The 21,401-nt window shown below is 48.8% G+C and overlaps 1 protein-coding gene across 1 annotated transcript in view; it reads right to left on the bottom strand.

The window, feature by feature from the left end:
* The window catches only part of PLB1 (phospholipase B1), a gene marked incomplete at its 5' end in the record, with an annotated part of 105,219 nt that overhangs the window by 40,636 nt on the left and 43,182 nt on the right, over nucleotides 1-21,401 (bottom strand). Inside the window, 11 exons of the mRNA XM_081155860.1 lie at nucleotides 667-727; nucleotides 1,244-1,282; nucleotides 2,402-2,473; nucleotides 2,702-2,797; nucleotides 2,918-3,022; nucleotides 5,517-5,598; nucleotides 7,820-7,920; nucleotides 8,234-8,299; nucleotides 11,602-11,682; nucleotides 12,033-12,084; nucleotides 14,538-14,646. Of these exons, the coding sequence (XP_081011986.1) occupies nucleotides 667-727; nucleotides 1,244-1,282; nucleotides 2,402-2,473; nucleotides 2,702-2,797; nucleotides 2,918-3,022; nucleotides 5,517-5,598; nucleotides 7,820-7,920; nucleotides 8,234-8,299; nucleotides 11,602-11,682; nucleotides 12,033-12,084; nucleotides 14,538-14,646 (864 nt within the window). The remainder of the gene's footprint in view (nucleotides 1-666; nucleotides 728-1,243; nucleotides 1,283-2,401; nucleotides 2,474-2,701; nucleotides 2,798-2,917; nucleotides 3,023-5,516; nucleotides 5,599-7,819; nucleotides 7,921-8,233; nucleotides 8,300-11,601; nucleotides 11,683-12,032; nucleotides 12,085-14,537; nucleotides 14,647-21,401) is intronic.

Genomic DNA, 21,401 nt, shown 5'->3' with positions numbered 1-21,401 from the left:
GGAGGGAGGGAGGGAGGGAGGGAAGGCAAGGTGGGATCCCACCACTGTAGTGCCAGCAGTCACGTGGGATACCAGCTGTGACCCAGGGCATAACCAGATAGGCGCTGGACCATTGGAGATGAAGTTCAGGGCCCAGTGTACAGACCATTTAGAGCTGGGTTCTGGATCTCCACCAAGAATCTGGAAATAGTCATATCAGACCTTTCTGTGCTCCCAAGTGTCTTCTGAAGACTCCAGGGAATTTTGCAGCCCTGCGGGCAGCAGTAACCATAGAGCCTAGAGCCCCAGGACAACACGCAGAGCTGGCTCCCTCTTGGGACTCCCTTGGTACCCCACAGCCCACCTCTGGGCCTCACTGAGGTCACACCACAGGGCTGGGTCACTGGATGGGGAGGTCACATGGCTCCTCCACTGCGTTCCCTTTAAAGGGCTGATATGGCAGGACAGTGAACAGTCCCTGGCCTGGACACCTTGGGGCCTGCTAGGTAAGATATCTCCACAGGGCAGAGGGAGACAAATCAGGGACTTGTCCCAGGAGACCACCCAGACAGGAAGCAAAGCACTGGCAATAACTGTGGCATTGAGTTACATATGAAAAATGTTGTCAGAACATTCACTGGCTCCTGGGTCTTGTGGAGAGGTCCTGGCGTATCACGGAGGGCTTACCTGAAGTGGGCTGTGTGGGTGAACTGGCCAAGTCAGTGCAGGGCAGCAGGCTCCCGTTACCCTAAGGGCATAGCATGAATCTCAGGGGTGAAAAGAACCAAAGAGGCTGCCCGAGCGTCACACACGCCGAGAGCTTTAACAAACACAGCCCCACCCCCGCCCCCACCCCAGGAGGAGCCTAGAAGGGCATTTGAAGCAGCTTCCCTCGGTGATTCTGAACATGACCCACTCCCAGGATCTGATAACCTAGTTGAGAGTTCGTTCCCTCCAACTCATTTGAGAACTGGGGCATTAACAAAACGACCCCCCCCCCCCCCCCCCCGCTTCCACAGCAGCTCTATGGGGAGAAGAGGCTCTTCACCCAGGTCCTCGCTGAGGCCGTGATTTGACTGGCTGGGCCCATCTGGGCTGCTGTTGATGGAGCTCACTCTGCCCTCCACCCCACCCGAGGTGTAGGAGGGTGACTTTATGAAAGAGTATGAACCCCCTGTTCTCACCCACCCCGTTGGGCTAGTCCCAGCTCAGGGGCCGCCCACTGCACTGGCTGGTGAGGTGAAAGAAAGCAACAGGAAGATACCTTCACGCTGTTCTTGAAGGTGCTCAGGTACAGCCTGTCCTGTGAGGAGAGGGGGGTCAGCAGTCGCAGTGAATCGGGCTTGCCTTCTGCGTGGCTCTCTGCTCGCCCACGCCCAAGAGGTGCTGACCTTGGCGTAGGCACTTGAAACACCTTTGCCTCCCCGCTCCACATTGCAAGCCCCGCCCTGCCATGCTGACCCTGGGGCTCCTTCCCAGGAGGCACTGGGGCCTTCTCTGCAACCCTGACTCAACCCGAACCCACAGGAACAATTAGACTAAACCCTGCCACAGCTCCCGGGAGGGTTGGCTTCTCACTTCCCACCCAGCTGGCTGGGGTGGCTGTGTCACCCCTTTCTCAACCCTGTCTCCTCCCAACAGAGCATCACTTTCTGCTAATACAAGTCCGTGTCCCTACTCCCTAGGCCCCCTTGCCACCCTCTGCCCCTCCTAAGCAGTCTGAGCTCCTTTCTACCCAAGCAAGAGAAGTCAGGCCCTCTGAGGTCCTGCCTCACGCAAGCCCAGCTCAGTGGAACTCCTCTGGGAACTCCTCTGAGGAGTTCACAGAGGTGAGGGAGCAGCTGCAGAGGTCCAAGAATCTTGCAACAATATGTGAGTGAACACGGGGGCCTGGATCTGCTTTGGCTTCCTGGTTAATGTCTGCTTTCCCAGCTCCAGCTTCCAAACGACCACCCTCACCCCTGTTGGCAGATATTATTCTGGGTCTCAGTTCCTCGCCCCTCCCATCGTGCCACGGAGACGGTGGCTAAAAGGAGACCGAGTGTCCTTGTGTCCCAGCCTGCTCTTGACGTTCTCCCCACCCCCTAGCCTTCCAAATGAGAGCTGGATGGAGATGTGTTCTTCTTTCCGACTGGAAAGACCTGCACGTAGCCCAGACTTGTGCTAGGGCTCATTGTGACATGAAGAGATGGAGGAGCACTATAGGGCCTCCCGGCCACCAGGGGCTGTCATCCATCACAGTCCAACCAGACAGGGCACTGTGGATGGTTAACTGGCATCTGGAATGAGTGAGTAGGTGAACAGAGCTGGGGTGAAGGTGAGATCGTGCTATGCAATGAACTGAGAAACCTTACTGAGACTTTAAAAGGCTTGAAAAGATGCTTTAGGTGGAGCCGCTGCTAGGAGGTGCTTTTCACTCTACCTGGCTCGGACATGTGATGTTGATGTCGCTTTCAAAATCATGCTGCGTTGCCTTCTGGCCGATAGGTTCCAGCTAAACCAAAGCAGAAAGATGGGGCGTGAGAAAGGTGGCAAGAATGGAAGGTCAGGCTGTGGGTCAGGGCTGGAGAGGGGAGGGAGGAACAGAGGGAAAGGATTTATTATCATTGCTGTGCCAGGACCCCCACAGCCTGAGTGATGGGCCTCTGAGGCCCTGCGAAAGCTTTCTGGAGTCTTTGTCTTTTCGGAGGGAGGAAGATTCTTCCTCCCTCGGTCATCTTACCATATTGTTCCAGAGCGCAGTGGCTGCGTGGCCGTGAGTCTTTTTGCTGAAGTGGAAACAGTCAGGAGCAAAGTAAGAGCTGTCAGGAAGCCCCTCCTGGTCCCAGGGCAGACAAGAGGGGCCAAGTTAGGAGATGTCAGGTAACATAGATAATGCTCAGAAACAGCTGGGCACTCTCTGTGCCCCCCATTTATCCATGATGCTTGTCTTATTTACCTCGGTCTTTGGTATGTTCACTTTTTCAAAGAATGGCTGCACAACCACTGTAAAATCGTCCTTCGTGTCGTATCGTCTAGTGTTAACCAGCTCGTGAATCTTCTCCTGCAGGAGGCAACAGGACAGGGGTCATGGGGGCTTTGTGTCTGCTCGGCCTTTGTGGGATCCCTTTCTCTGCCATAGAATTAGACAGAGCCTGACCTTTGAGTGAAATCAATCTGCAGCAAAATCTCAACTGATCAGGAGCCAGTTAGTACTTTTTAGATCAGCCTTTATCTCAAACCCTGGCCCCAGCCTCCACTGCCATTGCACACCTTTGAGCTGGGCTGTGAGAAGAGGAACGTAAGGAAAAACCTAAGTCCATCAGTTTGATCCCCTTTAAAGCTTTTGATTTAAATTTGGGGAGAGGTACATATTTGGTTAAGTGACTGTTTGGATAATCCCTTCATTTACTTTATTTCTGTCTTACATTTGTTCAGAAAGTCAACGGTGAATCCACAATGACATATAATGCCTGTTTATATCACCTGTGCCTGCACACCCCTGTGAGACTCTCAGGTCTGTCCAGGAGGGTAATGAAGCTGGTACTCTCACAGCTTCCACTTGGGCTCAGTTCCAGGAGGACCAATTAGCTCAGTTCTGGCTCCCACTCGGCCAGATTGCCATCTTACTGCTTGCCAGGTTCTCACCATTCGGGGCCATTGCCATCTTACTGCTTGCCTGGCTGGAGAGGGAAGTCAGGTTTGCATACCTGAGGACATTAGTGTGGTCACTGCAAAGATACCTTGCACTTTCTTTGCTCAGGGCCAGCCAGAAAGAGAGCCTCTATACTGGGAATGCCTCAGTTTTGACTTCCCAGGGGAGTCTCCTTGTTACAGGTAGAGCCTTGGGTAAGCAGAAGGTGCGATGCCACTAACTAGCTGTGTGACTCTCAGCAAGATGCTTTTCCTCTCTGGATCTCTATTTCCTTATCTGTAAATGGAGGATGTTTGGCAAGACATGGACCATTCCTTTAATCCTTTCTAATGCTACTGGTTACTCCATGGACCAGACACAATGGCTCACAGTGGCACCATGCATGTAGAGAAATGAAAGAAAGTGTCTAGAATGCCTGGCACCTGGTGGTACTATGAACAATGATCGTCTCCAGGGAGAGAGAATGGGAACCATAGCTTTTGCAGAAAGTAGGGAGTGAGAGGATTCTGAGTGGGGAACGATGGCCTCAGGTGGCTGAGCTGTGAGCTCCTCCAGCATGCTCAGTTAAGGTCTCAGTGGTAACCCAGATCAGACCTGGAACAGCTGGCCAATCTAGAAAGGTTGGTGATGGCAATTTAGGCGAATAGTTCCTTTGGTCTACCCAGCATCTGAACCTGCTTCTTATGTTTGAAAAATTCTGCTGTATGAAGAGCAGCCTGCCTCTCACTGTAGAAGGCGGGGACGTGCCAAGGTCCCCAGTGGATGCTCCCACCTTGGGCTTGGGGTTGGAAACTAGTGGTAGAAAGATGAAGGCACACAAACTCCATTCTGTTGAGGGTGGCAGCTGCATCCAAAAATGGTGTCCACAGTGTCTCCCCTGGACTAGTTCTTTGGCCTAATTTTGATTCTTAAGGTTTGGCCCCTAAAATTCCATGATTCTGGTGGCTTGGCCTCTGACCCTAGCTTTCTAGCTCTTCCAGATATTCTGCTTAGAAAATTAACCTGCTTAAATTAACCAGAATGGCACAAACTTTTGTTGCTTGCATCCAAGAACCCCACCTGGACAGGTTTGCTCTCATGGCCATAACCTTGGCTGCCTTCCCTCTCCTGGTATGGGCCATGGGGGCACAGGCATCTGCCCACAGAGAAGGCAGTGCAGCTGGGGAGTCACCCAGAGCATGATAAATAGTGTCATTCTCCTGGCAGGTATGGCCCCAATACCCCTGGCAGGTATGGCTGCCCCCAAAAGAGTCTGCAAAGAAGTGGTTCTGCTCTAAGGAGTCCTTAGGACTTGAAGGATGAATCCACCCTGGAAGCTGTTTGCAGTCCATTCTAGAAGGGCTGGAAGGCAACCACTGACCTCTTGAGTGACAACGCAATTCATTTGGGGGGAAACTCAAGATAGAGTCTGGGGAGTCAGCTGCTCTGGTCAAAGCTTTGATGAAGAAAGGTCTAAAGTGAACAACCCACAGGCTGGAGGATACCTACTGACTTTCTTTCTCCTCGTGCTCCCTAATAACACCTGTTCCCCTGGGAGGGAGGGCAGAAGGAATGCATGTCACCTCATGGAATCCTCAGACTCTCTTGGGTGGAAAGGGCTTCCCACTGGAGTCAGAGGCTCATACACATTCCCCATGGACAACTGGAAATATTCTTCTCTGTGTAAGGTCAGGAACTGAGACTTGGTGATGTGTGCTCAGTGACTTGGCTCTATAGCTTGACTAGAATAAATGGAACGACAGTGTCTGATGCCTTGCAGGGTGTCTTCAAATTTGCAAACTGGTCAGAAGTAACCTCACACCCAATCAGGGGTCAAAATAATGTAGGTGTGTGTTCATTTTCCACCCAGAGCAACCAAATCCCGCAGTGGCTCCCGCGCAGCCCGGGACCCTTCCCCACTCACCTGATATTTCTTATTTATTTCGATAAGTTTAGTATATTCCTCTGAGTCTTCTTTAAAGTTCAGGACACATAAACACAGATTCCTGCAGAATAGACAAAAGAGGTGCCCCACCCCACCAAAATCGCCGTCTGAGTGCATGATGCAGAAATGGTGGCTTGAGATTCAGAATCTGTTTAACTTGGAGGCATCAGGAGTCTGTGCTCATGGGAGCCCTGGCTGGCTAACCTGTCAACTGTACCAGATGAAATGGAAGGAAATTTCCCAGACCTGGATTTGCTCCTGAAGATGAAACAGTTACTTCTGACATCTACAGGAGTGATTTTTTGGAGCTGAGTTATCTCATGACTGTCTGAGGACAGTCCAGTGCAGATAAGGCACACTTCCTTTTAAATAATGACAGTGACAACACCAATAATGATAACAGTTAAGGCACATGGAATACTTCCTGTGCCAGGAGTTGTGTGGGTAGTAGCCTGTCCAGTCCTCTTTAGCTATTCTAGAAGCTGTATTATCATTACCCCCTTTTGACAGATGAGAAAACTGAGGTTCAATGTGGTAGTTTTCTCAAGGTCACACAGATCCTAAGCATAGGAGCCAGGACTTGAACTCAAGTCTGTCTCGTCTGAACCTGAGCTCTTACTTGCTGGTTAAACTGCTTCTGTGCAGCATGTAGCTCTGACCTGGATGGCCATCTTGCACATCTGGGCTTTTGGTCCAGGGGAATAAGGTGATAATAGTGTGGATGGCTCAGGGTAGACTTGGTACTGCCACTGAGACAGAACAGCAGAGGCAGGGCGCGCAGCACACTGGACAGGTCGCAGGACAAGGCGACCTTGAGCCCGCCTAACCCACAGTCAGTGACTTGGCCATTTCAGATCTGAAAACGAAATTGGCAAATGCCTACCCTGAACCTTAACTTTCATTGTCTACAAACCCTGCAGTGATTGGCAGCAAGAGACTCTCAGTGAGCTGCTCTGAGACAGAATGAAGCATGGAACCCCGAGTGGCCCAGTGACAGGAGAAAGTGGGAGCCAGGGGATGAGTCAGCAGCTGAAAATAGCATGCCTGGCACCAGCTGCATTGATAGGCATGTGTCACCCAGCAGCCATCCTCCTGCTCTCAGCACCCTCAGGCCTCCTGAGGGGACCTGCGCAGTCTGGGCCCCCAGGTGAGGTTTGGCATGGATCTTCAGGGGAGCAGCCAAGATACCCCTTCATTTCAAAGAGCAAACCTGGCCCTTGTGAATTACTCATTCAGCCATTCAGCCCCTATGCTGTGCTAGCAGTGACTCAGACTGAGTTGAGGGCTGTGGGGAGAGGCACATGAATAATTACCATGTGATATGCTCGGGGCTATGGTGTGGGGGGCTGGTGCAGAACTGGGGGGATGGGCATAGCCACCATGACCTCAGCGAATGGTCCAGAGGAGGCCTTGCAGGAAGCCGTGCTGCGTGAAATGTTCACGCTTGGGTTAGGACACCTTATTCCTGAGTGTCATGGAGGTGTGTGATATTGAAGAGGGAGCCACCTTCGTTTGGCTCTGGAGACTGGGGATGAAGAAGGCCTCCCAGGGGCCTTCCAGGACCAGGGATCTCTGTTCTCCCAGGAATACTCCATCCTCTAGACTCTCCTGGTTCTGATTTCACCACCCTCTCCTCCATCAAGTGACAACAGCCCTACATTTGTGAATGCCCAGCTTGGAGCACCATGCCACACAGGGGTTCCCTCTGTCCTAGCAATGGGCCCCTGGGAGCTCTAAACACACTTAAAAGTAGGCCCTGCCCAGCTGGCTGTGGCTCAGCGGTTGAGCATCGACCTAGGATCCTGGAGATCGCGGCTCTATCCCCAGTCGGGGCACATGCCTGGGTTGCTGGCTCGGTCCCTGGTCAGGGGTGTGCTGGAGGCAGCTGATCCATGACTACTCTCTCATCATTGGTGTTTCTCTCTCTCATTCCCTCTCCCTTCCTCTCTCTCTGAGGTCAATAAAGACATATTTGAAAAGGGGGGGAAAAAAAGTAGGCCTAGCAGAGGCCCCTCCGTTCCTCATGCTTGGCACCTCCCTCCCTGGGGGAATGAAGGGCGTCCTGAGCTGCCATAACCGAAGCCTGTTGGGGCTGCAAACGCATACCGTGCGGGTAACAGATCTACTGGAGTCCCAAAAGCCTCCTTCGTTAGACCTCGCCAGGTTAGAAAACGGGGCAGTCTCAGCACTCCGCACGCTTCTGCCCTTGGGTTTTCTAACTCGGCAGGGGCACTTTCTGCTGAGGGGCTGCGGCCCTCTCGGGCCCAGGAGGAGAAGCTTACATGAGGATCAGCCTTGGGCAGTAGACTCTATTGTCGTTGTACAGCTCCCGTAGGCTGGAGATCTCCAGCACATTCACCAGGTTCACAAACGCCCGAGGAACCTGAGCAGAGACAAGGTTAGGCCCTGAGAGGACTGAGGCGGGCAGGTCCTCCTGCCAGGTGTCTGGGCATGGCCTCCCCTCTGGCCCCATCCGCTTCCTTCACCCCAGCCTCCCCTCCCACCCCACTCCCCATCGACACCTATGTGTTCCGGCTGCTGGGACCAGGACTGAGAAAAGGGTCATGCTGGTCTGCAGGCAAAGGCCACCTGATAAGGAGGCCTCAGCCAGAAGCTGGAGCCACCTCCAGGCTAGTCTGAGGCCCAGGGAGAGCTGTGGCTGAGCGGCTCAGAGGTCTGTGACCCAGTCTCTGTACCTCAGCATGGAGGAAGTCCAGGGCACGCTTAACGTGGCTGATGTAGTTCTCGGCAGAATACACGTCCTGCAGGAAGAGGAAACATCTAAGACCATTTGTCACCCAATCTCTAGGCAGGCCAAGGCCACTTCTTCCCTTGGGTCCCCTTTTTCTTGTATTTCAGCCAGAATGGGCAACACTGAAACACAGGTTTGCCTTAGGGCTCCCAGCCTCCACCCCGATGCCCCCGTCCTCAGGCTTGTCATGGCTGTGACCCTTTCTTCTACATGTGGCCTTCTCCCGCATGGAGCTATGGAAAGCTCTAGACCCACTTCCTGTGAACTAGATGCAGGGCCTTAGCTAAGGCACATCCCATCTCGGGGCCCCTCTCACATGGGGCGTTGGAGCAGAGGACCTCTAAGATCTGCAGCTTGAGCATCCCCTGGTCCTCTGCCTTGATCTCTCTGCTTAGAGCCTCACGTGCCTGGGACCCCACAGCCCAATCAGATCACTCAAGGAGACAATGGAGGGAAAGAGGGTCCTGTGCAACTCCTCTCCCCAGCATAGGCACATTCTGATGGTTAATTCTCTTGATTTTGATATTTGTGGTTCTTAAAGTTTTTTAAAGCAGTGGAACCCTTTCTGAATGAATTCTAACCAAGAGCCCTGCTCTACCAAACGAATCAAAGTTGCAGGAAGAGGGGGAGGACCCATGATCCCACCCTCCCCCCACACCTGCCCCAGCAACCCCAGGGCTCCACTGTGGGCCCCTCACATCAGAGCTTGAAAACCCCAGACCCTGGTGACTTTGATGCCAGGAAAGTAGAGGTCTGGGGGCAGGGTCACCCCTCAGGACAGGTGCTCACAGGCCACAGCAAGACTCACCACTTCCTAAATTTTGCTCAGCTGGTCCCTTTCCTGCCTGACAAATGTCCTAGACTTCAAGTGCCAGTTGGAAAGTTTCCCACTCTGTGAAACTTCTGACACTCCTCCCACCCCCACGCCAAATTCCCATGGCAATAATCTTGACTTCAGACCGCTGTGTGCATCACCAGAACCACATCATGTTATGGTGAGCTGGCTGTGTCTCCCTCCCCCGACAGGGTGAGTTTTTTGAGGACAGAGCCTGGGTTTCACTCATCTGCCTAGTTCCCAGTACCGTGGCTGGCATATAATATGTGCCCAGCAAATGACACTAGCGGTAAAAAACATCCTGTTTATCAGAAAACACTCTAAACAAAACTAAATGGAAGACAACAAATAGGCAGCCTATTTGACAAAGGGTTAGTATACTTACTATAAGGGTTTTTCATAAATCAATAATAAAAAGGTAAATACCTTAATAGAAAATGGCCAATAGGCACAATATAGAATTTATCAAAAGGAGAGATCCAAACAGGGAAATAAAAATTTATTCCTACCTAGTAAGTAAATAAATGCAAAATTTGAAAACGATATAATATAATTTTTTCATTCATCAGATTAGCATTTATTAAATAACATACATTACCAGTTGGAATGTGGGGAAATAGGCATAATTGGTATAATCATTCTGGGAGCAGTTTGGCAATATGGATCCAAAGCATTAAAAATGCGCAGAGTCACCCTGGCCGGTGTGGCTCATTTGGTTAGAGCTTTGCCCTGTGCACTGAAAGGTCACCAGTTCAATTACCAGCCATGGCACATACCCAAGTTGTGGGTTCCATCCCGGCTGGGGTTCGTATGGGAGGCAACCGATCCATGTTTCTCTCTCACATCAATGTTTCTCTCTCCTTCCCTCTCCCTTCCTCTCTCTCTAAAATCAATAAAAACATATTTAAAAATAAATAAATAAAATGTGCAGAGTCACCAAAAAATAAGATAGATGGGTAGATATGTGTTAATACAGCACAATATTAACAACTGTAAAATCTAGGTAGTGGGTATATGGGCACTTACTACACAAGTCTTTCAGTTTCTCAGTATGTTTGGAAATTTTCATAATAAAACAATGGGGATGTATACACACTGTTTTGCTTATAAAGCTTACTGCTTAGAATATAAGGTGCCCCCCAAAATGTATACACACTTTTATAGCTGATAACTCACTTAATTTTGAAAATGAACTGTATGTTAATAAACACTGAATTTATAATCATTCAAAGCATGCATACATTTTTTGAGACACCTTGTATATACCAGGAAACAATTGTGGATGTACATAAAGATGTTTGTTTATCCTGGTGTTATTTATAATTGGGTCTTTAGCTTATGTTGTGTATAGTAGTAATGTAAGCTAAAGACCCAATAATTGGGAACAGTTAAGTAGATTATAGCCAATCTGTATCATAGGCTACTATATAGCCATTAAGGATTATTTCGTAGAAAAAAAAACATTGATATAGGAATATCTTCCCAATATGTTGCTACCAAAAAAAAAAAAAGAAAAGAAAAAAAAAGCAAAAAAAAGCAGGTTACCAAATAATATTTTCAGGATGATGCCATTTTTAGAAAATAATAAAGCATTTTCTCCACTTTCACAGGTAACGCTAGACATTTATCTAAGTGTTATAACAGTGGCATTTCTGGATGTTGTAATTAGGTTACAGAGAATATTTCTCTCTCTGTACTTTGATGTGTTTCTTGTGTGTATTACTTGCACAATTTAAAAAAACAGTATTTTTTTTTTTTTTTAAGTCAGCTGAATTGAATGTAGAAGAGGCATGCCCAGCATAGGCAGAACTCAGGAAGGAGATTTGGGCTTAACACAAAGAAACACCATAAAATAATTTACACCTATTCAGGACACTAATCAGGGCTATCTTACAAATTAAAGAGCAACTGGAAATGTTCAACAACTAGATTCTATGCAAGGATTTTTGTTGTGGGTGGAGGCTGTCAGGATGGCTTGTGGGCTTTTTTCCAACTTAGAGAATCTGGAATCCGGGAAGAAGCACCGAACCTACAGGGCAGTTGCCTGGCTCTTGGTTTCCCATCAGCCCAGAATGACTGGGCTCTGAACTTTGCCCAAGTGCCTGTGTTAGGAAATCAACTTTCCCATACAAGTGACAGCAGAAAACTAGAGATGATGAGGCAGTTGAACATTGGAGAAAGGAGCTGACTTATAATGATCTATGAAGATGTTGAGATCATTGGAATGCCATCTTGGTTTCTAGAAGGATATCAGGCTCCCTTGATAGAAAACCTAATCAGGGTTAATCTCATCGTCACTTCTGCTTGTCTGTTGAATCTCCTCCTGGAGGTGAATGCCGCCTTGGTCTTGGCATTATTCCGAGGCTGGATCCATGCCGGACCACAAGCCCCAAGTCCCAACCCAGCTGCACTGCTCCAGGAACCTAGTGTGGAAATCCTTCCCTGGGGGGAGACTTGAGTTAAGGCCTGGGACCTACCATATCTTTGCAGAAATCACAGAGGTCGTTGCCTCCTATAAACACGGTTATTATCTTCCAATCTTCCTTAAAATTTATACCCTGAGATGGATAGAAAACAAACAAGTAAATGCCTTACCTCAGAGTCAAGTCAAGAAAAATACAAAGTACTGAACACTCGCAGGGATGGGTCCTCACACACCACAAGGCTTAGAGGACATTGACATTTTCTGTTCTTTTGGTTTTTGGGTCCTGAGGTCATAGATCACAGGTCATAGGTGCTAAATCACTGGAGGTTGTATTTTTTTTTAAAGGTGGACTCTATGGGCTTCCATGTGGCCCTGTCCTCCACCAAAGCTGACTGACTATGTCTCCATGGATTTCTCCTGCCCAACCCTGATCTGGGAAGTCCTACCTCAAGTGGTCCCAGGTGGCTCCTCCCCAAGACTTACCGTGTGATTCTTCATCAGGTTCACCAGCATCATGGCCTCACCAGGTAAATCCCTGCAGCAGACACAGGAAGAAGTCATTTGAGGAGCAGGGAGTATGAAGCTGGGGCTGGTAGGGGACTTAGCAGAGAGAACAGGAATAAAATACGTAGCAGGAAAGTTGTACCTAAGGCCATGCTCCTGTCACAGAGCTGGGGGTGGGGGTGGGAGTCATGCCTACGCCTTGGGAAGAGCAGAACACTCCACATATGAGGAGGTAACTGCTAGTGGAACTGTTTCCCGACTGGTGTATTTGATGACATCCTTTCTCTCTCTCCCAAGACAAGCTCGTTCAGGGCAAACAGGCTGCATGTGAGTGTTTCATGTCATGCATGGCTCATGCCATTACCTCAGCCTCAAGGGGCCCTCACTGTCAAGGTGACATCACTGAGTCAGACATGGAGATAAACCCCCAATCTTAGAGGGCCATTGGGAGCAGTAAGTGAGATGGGCAAAGCAGCCCATGGAGTGAGAGCCCTTACTAGTGCCAGACAGCATAGGCTTGAATCCTGGTCCCACCATGACAAGCTCTGAGACCTTGGCAAAGTTCTTGATCTTGCCCACTCTCAGCTGTTTCCTTTGTAAGACAGGGGTGGTAAGCATACCTTCTTCACAGAGTTGTTGGGCATATTAAGTAAGGCGCCCACAAAGACACATGGTAACAGCACAGGGTAGCACCCATATTATAAAGAATCCATTGAACTACTTGTGCCATCTTTACACCATTGTCATCAGTAAAGACCCTGGCACAGTGCCCAGCAGGAAGCGTTAGCTGCCACCCTCTTCCTCTCTTAATGATTAGCCCAGCTGGTCTGGTCGTAGTCACCATAGACTAGGTATCAGTTAGCCTGGGTGGGAACTCTGGGAACTCTTTGAGCCTCATCTGTACTTTTGAAGTTATCAGAGCAGTTACTCTTTCTATGGGCCAGAGTTTTGGGATGATTCATCGACCTCTCTGAGCCTCAGGATCATCATTAAGAAAACATGAGCCCAGCCAGTGTGGCTCAGTGGTTGAGCATCAACCTAGGATCCAGGAGGTCATGGTTCGATTCCTGGTCAGGGCACACGCCTGGGTTTTAGGCTCGATCCCCAGTAGGGGGCGTGCAGGAGGCAGCCGATCAATGACTCTCATCATTGATGTTTCTCTCTCCCTCTCCCTGCCTTTCTCTGAAATCAATAGGAAGGAAGGAAAGGAGGGAAGGAGGGAGGGAGGGAGGGGGGGAGAGAGAGAGAGGGAGGGAGAGAGAGAGAGAGAAGAAAGAAAGAAAGAAAGAAAGAAAGAAAGAAAGAAAGGAAGGAAGGAAGGAAGGAAGGAAGGAAGGAAGGAAGGAAGGAAGGAAGGAAGGAAGGAAGGAAGGAAGAAAGGAAGAAAGAAAGGAAGAAAGAAGGAAAGAAAGAGAGAAGGAAAACAGAAAACATGGGTATCTGACCGTCTGCTTTGCCCATCTCGCAGTTACTGTAAGGAACACAAGGAATTAATAGAAACAAAGGTACATGTGTGAGGGGTTATTATGGAACTTGGGAGAAAGCCTGCAGGGCACAAAGCCAACAGACACGTGGTTGAGCTGACACATCTGTTCAGGCCACTTTGCCTCTCTGTGCTACAGTTCCTGTGATATGGGAATAATAATCTTTAACCCTTCCCTACAACTCAGGATGTGCTTGGACAAATGAATTACTTTCACGAAAGAGCCCTGAGGCCTCAGGGAAAGCAAGGAAGAAATCCAGGACCATATGAATCATACTCCTTTTTGGTTACTTTTATGACTAAGGTTTCATTCCAGGATGCCTTCCTGACCTAGTCATGCTTAGAACTGCCTCTCCTCTTACACCACCGGCTGACATGTGCTTGGAAAAAAGCAAAATTATGTAATATTACAGTAAGCCAAACATTGAAAGCAGGAAATTGGTAGTAGCCTTTCACCCCTGGGAAGGTTCACAGCCAGCCCATCTCTCAGAGGCTAAGGCTTAGAGAGGCCAGGGAGCGGGGGAGTCAGGACTCAGACTCAGGGACTACTGCTCTTCCCATGATCCAGGAAGGATGCAAAGTCTAGAGCCTGAAAAAACTGCCTGTAAAGCATGTCTGAGGAAGGGACAGAGAAGAGGACACGAAAGATAGAGATTAACAAGACAATAAAAACCGAGTCTCAGAGTGAGCCCTCTTCTGGCAACTGTCTTATGTGGACATGACATTCACAGACAAAAAAAGGTAATTTGCTCAAAGCATATACCTGGCACCAGAGTCAACTGTGACTAGTTCCTGAGGTGGAGTTGGGGGTGGGCTAGCAGCTTTCTGTGTCCCACAGCAAGGGACACCCCCAAGAGAGCCCATCTAGTCCAGTCTTTGACCCTTAGACCCTCCCCTTGGACCAAACCCCCCAGCCCTCAGCCACACGTCCCAGTCTAGGCCAAGCCCCCAACCAGGTCCCCAGAGGACCTGTGCCGTTCCCCTGGGGCTCCCCTGCTCACCTAGATCGGGCTCCGGAGACAGCCTGGTTGAAGAAGGCACCAGCACTGTTTTGTTTCCCGGTGCCAACAGAGAAGCCCTTCAGGGAAGGGTTGAATTCCCGGAGGATGTCTGGAAATACAGGAAGAGACATGCTTACTATACCCCAAAGCAATGTTCAAATTCCTTTAATAAGCACCAGAGGGTCTTCAGGACCAAGCAGAGCCCCCACCCACAGCCGTTCCCCTAACTCTCCCCTCAGCATAGAAAGACTGTCCAGCAGGCTGATGCGTAACCGCCTGGACAGCATACCAGGTATTTAATGAATTATTGTTGAATAAATGTGAGTCTGAGTAGTGCTCCTCTCATGCATTTTCCTTTCCCCTCCTAAATATAGAATAATTTCATTGAGAAAATTCATGTACCATAAAATTCACCATTTTAAAGTATACCGTTCAATAGCTTTAGTATAGTCACAGAGTTGTGCATCCATCACCATAATTAACTTTAGAACATTTTCATTACCCCAAAGTGAGACCCTGTTCTAGCCACTCTCTCCATTCCCTCCAACCCATGGCAACCCTTAATTTATTTTCTCTAAATATACTTATTTTGGGCATTTCATATCAAAGGAATCATACAATACAGTATGTCTTTTGTGGCTGTCTTCTTTCAGATAGCATAATGTTTTCAATGTCCACCCATGTTCTAGCATGTGCCAGTACTTCACACTTTTTTATGGCCAAATAATACTCATGGTACAGAGAGACCACATTTTATTTATCTATTCATCAGTTGAAGGACATCTGGATTCTTCCCATTTTTTTGGCTATTATAACTAATGTAGGTATAAACATTTATGTACAAGTTTTGCATGGATTTTTCTTGGGTGTACACCTAGGAGTAGAATTGCTGGATCATCTGTTTAACCTTTTGAGGAACTTATAGAGCTTTTTCCAATGCAGCTGTACCATTTTATGTTCCCAACAGCAGCATATGAGGGTTTCAATTTCTGCATATCCTAATACTTATTATTTGTTGTCTTTTCATTATAACCATTCTAGAGGACGTGAATTGGTATCTCATGTGGTTTGATTTGCATTAACAGTCGCTGATATTATTTTTTCAGGTGCTTATTGGCCACTTGTATACCTTTTTTTGAGAAATGTTGATTAAAATACTTTGCCCATTTAAAAAAATTGTAGCTGGCTCAGAGGTTGAGCATCAACGTATGATCCAGGAGATCTCTGTTCGATTTCCAGTCAGGGCATCGAGTTGTGGGCTCCGGGTTGTGGGTTCAATCCCCAGTTGGGGGGGTGGCGTGCAGGAGGCAGCCAATCAATGACTCTCTCATCACTGATGTTTCTATCTCTCTCTCCCCCTCTCCCTTCCTCTCTCTGAAATCAATAAAAACATATTTTTTAAAAATTGTAGTAAAATACACTTAATAAAATTTACCATCTTAACCATTTAAAAGTGTACAGTTCAGTGGTATTAAATACATTCATAGTGTCGCCTTTGCTCATTTTTAATTGGATCATCTTTTTGTTGCTGAGTTATGAGAGTTCTCTATATTTTCTAGATACAAGTTTCTTATCAAATATATAACTTGCAAATATTTCCTCCCAGTCTTTGGGTTGTCTTTTTTCTTTGAAACACAAAAGTATTTAATTTTGTCCAATATATCTATTTTTTTATTTTGTCACTTGCACTTTTGGTGTCATATCTAAGAAGGGTTTGTTTAACCTAGGATCATGAAGATTTGCTCCTTTATTTTATCCTAAGAGTTAGTTTTATCTCTTACATTTAGGTCTATGTTTCATTTTGAGTTAATTCTTGTGTATGGTGTGAGGTAGGGGTCCAACTTCATCTTTTGCATGTAGTTATCCAGTTGTCCCAGTACCATTTATTGAAAAGACTAAGTGTGTCAGGAGAGTCCACCTGAGGGGTGACACTGTCTCAGTCCTTTGCAAGTCACTTTGGTGAAAGCTCTTGAGCCTGTTGATTTTCATTTGTTACTCATGATAATAGTGTGGGAATCAGAGAGCTCAGCAAGCTATTGTATAGGCCAGGCCAGCTCACAGCCAATCAATCACACTTATAAAAGCAACCCAAACTATCTCCTAGCAAGAGGGGAGCGTATTTATAGCTCTTGTGTGTAGACCTAGAATAAAGAAGACAGGGACTACTTGTGCCACAGAACTGTACCTACTTAAATTCAACAGGATTTGCAAATAGCAAAAACAGGTAACAAATACGAAATCCAATCAGCTCTGCCTGTGCGGAGATTAAGCAATCCCTATCACCAAATTCTTAGTTAGAGCTCAAATAACTTCCTAGCTTCTAAAGATATGTTACAAAGGGGTATATTACAAGAAGAGTACATGAGAATGGGATCAATGAAATTCCTTTCAGGTATAATTATTAGCTGTAATATTTTAAGGGGAAAGAATTCCATTTTAAGACAAGGTTTTCAGAGAATCTAGTCAGGCTTTAAAAATCCTTGTCAGTGAAATAATTTAAAGAAAACTTCAAGCTCCAAATACGACTGTGTTTGCACAGCCTGAACAAAGATAACTTCTTTACTGTTGCAATGACACGTTTCCTAAAGCGACACCCAGGAAGTCAATGTCTTTGTACGCAGTGGTGCTTAATGCTGCCCAAGCCTAGATCAATGCCTCTCAGTAAGGTGCTGCTCAGAATGACAGGCGTCACAGAGACGGTTTCCTTTCCTTTTTTCTTGAATCATTTCTTAATAATGACTTGCACTAAGATTTGGCCTGAGATCTCTCTTTCTCTCTTACTCTCTTTCTTGGACAAATACAATTTCTCAAAAAAGAAAAAATATCTCCCAGGCTTTTATCACTCTCAAGAAGCAAAGCAGGGCGACCACATCTGGGAAGCAGCGCCCCCTGCCGAATGCGGCTGCCTCCTGCCGCGAGGTTCCCCGACAAGCCCGCGGCCGCCGCCAGGGGGTGCTGCAGAAACGCGCGGGGTGACTGCGAGCCGGCCCAGCCCCAGGGAGTGTGTACTCACTGGGCAGGGTGATGACAGAGCTGAGATCCTTATCGCCGCCAATGCTGTGTCGTGGAAACAAAACAAACACAAACAAACAAACAAAATGAAGGTTGAAAATGCCTGCGACACCAAAACACCTCAGACACTACCAAGACTGACCTTTCTCCCTTCGAGAAACATCCTGGCGGCTTGACCCTGCCTTTTATTTATTATTTCAGTAAAAAACAAAATGAAAAAACCTTGAAAAACAAACCGGAATACAGCAACTCCTCTCCCCTCTCCCCACAAACCTGAACATCCAAACAAGAAATGGTCATGGCTGACTTGGTTGATTTGGGGCAGGGATCCAAGTGGGCCCCCTTCCCCCCAACTTCCAAAGGAAAGTGACCTTCCTTCATGCAGGGTGCAGCCCTGCCCCAGCTGTGCGCTGCTATTATTAATACGCTGAAGACACAGTGAAAACGGTTGCCCTTGCTGTTCCTCTTGGGCCTGGACAAACCTATTCCCCAGGGGTGCCCTCTAGAGCAGCCCATCTTCCAAGCCACTTCTAAAATTCCAAGGAACTCAAAGCTGGATGGGTTTCTAGGCTGGAAACATGCACCATTCCAGAGCTCACTGGATTCCCTGCTTATCCGTGTTCCTTCTTTCTCTGCCAAGTACGTCTGGGAACATTTAAAAGGCTCTCAAAGCATCTGGGGTTTATCCCGTACAGCAGCATCACGAGGGAAAAGGCCAGGGATTCAACAGTGAGATGGTGCCAGAGCGGCCAGATCCCAGGCCGAGGAGCCACCAAACCTGCCCTCTCCACATTCAAAGCACAGAGGTCAGGTCCTGCTCGTGGGATTTGATAACAGCCAGAGCAGGAACAAGCCTGCAGGAAGCAACACGCAATGGGGGAAGCCACCAGGTTAGGTGTCAACAAGCACCTACTCTACGACTTGCTTTTCTAGCATCTTGGACAGGTTACTTGCCTTCTCTGAGCTTTGCTTTCTCATCTGTAAACCAAAGGCCCTTTAATAATGATGCCAGCTGCCATTGATACCTACTTTGTGTCAGGCACTGTGCTGGGGTGCTTAAACTCTCCCTAGTCCTCACGGCACTGCTTACGCAGTATTATTATCCCCACTTCAGATATAAGGAGACGAGCTCAGAGAGGTTAAGAAACTTGCCCAAAGTTGCACAGAACTGGGCAGCCAGGGTTCAGACACAACTCTGGCTCCAAAGGACACCGACTCCTTCCAAGATTACTTCCGACGGGGAGAAATGGAAGCTAGACAAGCTTTTCCAGTCCAAAGTTTTATGTAGTTTCTCCCCCAAACTCCTCCTGGTCCCAGCTCCTGTTTTGGGAAATACAGTGGTCTGGGGAAGCTGATGAAAACCTTCCTTGAAGTAAACCCAGAAGTTTCTCATGAAAAGTACTAGGTGGCTCATCCCTCTGCTAGAGGAATGGTTTTCTATGATGTCCAGGGGTCCTCCCAGCCCTGCCATGAAGGGGTCTTCAGGACCTTACCACACCCTCACTCACCTCCAGGACAGGCCTCGATACTCAGTTAGGACGTCGAAGATATTCCCAGTCTTGGCCCCAGCCCCGTTACCTGCCTGAGAGGGAGAAACAAGGTGGTGAGTTTCCCTGCCTGCTGGTCAGAAGGCCCACACCTTGCTCTTGCCGGGATCGCCGGGTCACTCTCTAGAATCCGGAGTCCAGGCAGCACCCTTTTCAGAGCCCAGCGAGAGCCCCTGCTGGGAATCCTGGCCTGCCCATAGCTTGGCTCACCCTAACAAACCCTGCCGGAACCAAGATCAAGTGCCATTAGTCTAGCAAAAGTGCTTTGAAAATGAGACTGCAGTGTCCATTTTCCTAAGAACACATTTCAGACCCTGGTTCCTTCATTTTTAAAAAGGTGTAAAATCTGTCATAAAAGGAAGCACATCACGATTCTTTTATATCACTGTATCTCACACCTGGACAATTTAAAAGGTAGTCATCGCGTGGAATGCCAAGTACCTCCCTCTCAGCTGATGGAAGAGCAGGGTCTTTAAAACCACCATCTGGACCCTCTCTGCAGGTGCACATCCCTTGCCTAAAGCATGTTATTTCTGAGCTGGGCAGTGCCAAAGGGCACACTGAAGGCTGGCCTCCCAGGCAGCCTGGGGAGGAGGGTGGGCCTCCCCAAGAGCCCCCCTCAGGGTGTGATGCCTGCTCTGGTGCCCAGTTCCTCTGCCACCCGCCAGGTATGTCACACTCGAAGTGCTGCCCCTTTAGGAAATCCTGAACAGCTCTGCTGATTCTCCAAGACTCCTTATGCCCAGAGGGTCTTCAAGGACCAGTCAGCGGGGGCAGGTGATACCGGCCACACCTGCAGGCAGTGGTCGGAGTAAGCGGTGCTAAGCACCAGCCTGCCCGTCCTTCCCGGAGGGTTACGAGCAGGAGGGCCACAGGGGTGAAGAGTCACTGAGGGGTCAGGGAGGAGACAGCTACAGTACAGGGGTCAGTACAGGACAGAGTCAGGACCCATGGGTTCCAGTCCTGGTCCAGCAATTACAAGCTGTGTGGCTGTGGACACTGACTTTGTTTCACCCAGTTTCCCCTTTATTGGTTAAGTTTAAGGAGAGTCGGACTTCACGGGATTTTGGTGAGAATATTGAGTGAGTTAATACCCATGTGACCAGGCCACAGACATGAAAGGTGCCAGCTGCTCTTTGGGGAACATTCAGCTGGAGGCCCTGGATGCTGCTGACCAGCTGGACTCTCTGTAATGAGCCGCTATTGAATGGAAGATTCTGTCTGGGAACCTCCGGGACACCCCACCCAGGCTCTCGAAGGGCTGAGTGAGCTTTTCATGGGTCCCTCTTTGTAGGGCCTGGGTTGTCATCAGGGAGAGGCTGCAGAGAAGGGCTGGGATCATTTTTAGGAGCTCTGACTCTTCCATTGACCTGGTTTCTTCCCTGTCCCCCCATCAACACTTGCTCCAGTCTCATCACCTCTTTGCCCCTCCCTTAACTTTCCTCCATGGACAAAGCAGCAGGTCCTTGAAGGAGTGCTACTCCATGGGTGGGAGACCTAGTCCAATTCTGCTGTGTGATTGGGCTGGGTCCCTTCTGTCATAGCTGCTTCCTCTGGGATCCCCCCGCTTCCTGCTCTCTCCCTTGTCCCAGTGCTGGGAGAGGAATGGTGAGCTTAGGGTGAAGGTGGGTAACGGAGAGGCCAGGGTGGGTGGGTTCCAGGGTGGGTGGGAGGGAGGTTGTGGAGGGACTGGTGATTGGGACCGGAGATGGCAGCACTGAAGAGCTAGGAGTGAGGCCTTCTCCCCACAGGCTTGCTCATGAACCCAGATCAGCCCCCCTCCTGCCTCCTCCCTCCACAATCAGGGTAACTCACCGTGATGGAGTCGCCCAGGGCTGCGACCACTTTGATGTCTGCCACCCTCAGCCTGTGAACTGAGAACCAAGCGGGAGTGAATAGAAGATCCGGTTCCTATCTCCTCTGAAAACAAATGAAGATCTCCCAGGAAAACGGATGGAAAGTCCATTTGTAACAGCAATTCAGCTTGGACAGAGATACTAAGAGCCTGTCCTCGTCATAAGATTCAGCGACAGCAGCCGTGAGCCTGACCGCTGGTCTCCTCCCTGGGGCACCTGGCCCAGGGCTTGGAGCTGGAAGGTGGGCCAGCTTTCAGAGGGGAGGCTGCTGGCCTTGAGGGAACCTGAGGCCACAGGTGAGCAGTCATCCTCAGGGCATTTAATAACCCCAGATAATGTATGCGGGGCTAGGGAAGGAATTGTGGCCGACTCACAAGCAATACTTAATCTAGTCTCGGATCTGGTCATATTTGGGATAAAGTATTGTATCATCTTGCTAAAAAGTTAGC

Source organism: Miniopterus schreibersii (assembly GCF_964146895.1).
Source record: "Miniopterus schreibersii genome assembly, chromosome: 13".
NCBI classification, from domain to species: Eukaryota; Metazoa; Chordata; class Mammalia; order Chiroptera; family Miniopteridae; genus Miniopterus; species Miniopterus schreibersii.
The sequence above is the reverse complement of the archived record's forward strand: the minus strand, read 5'-3'. Positions and strand labels throughout refer to the sequence as shown.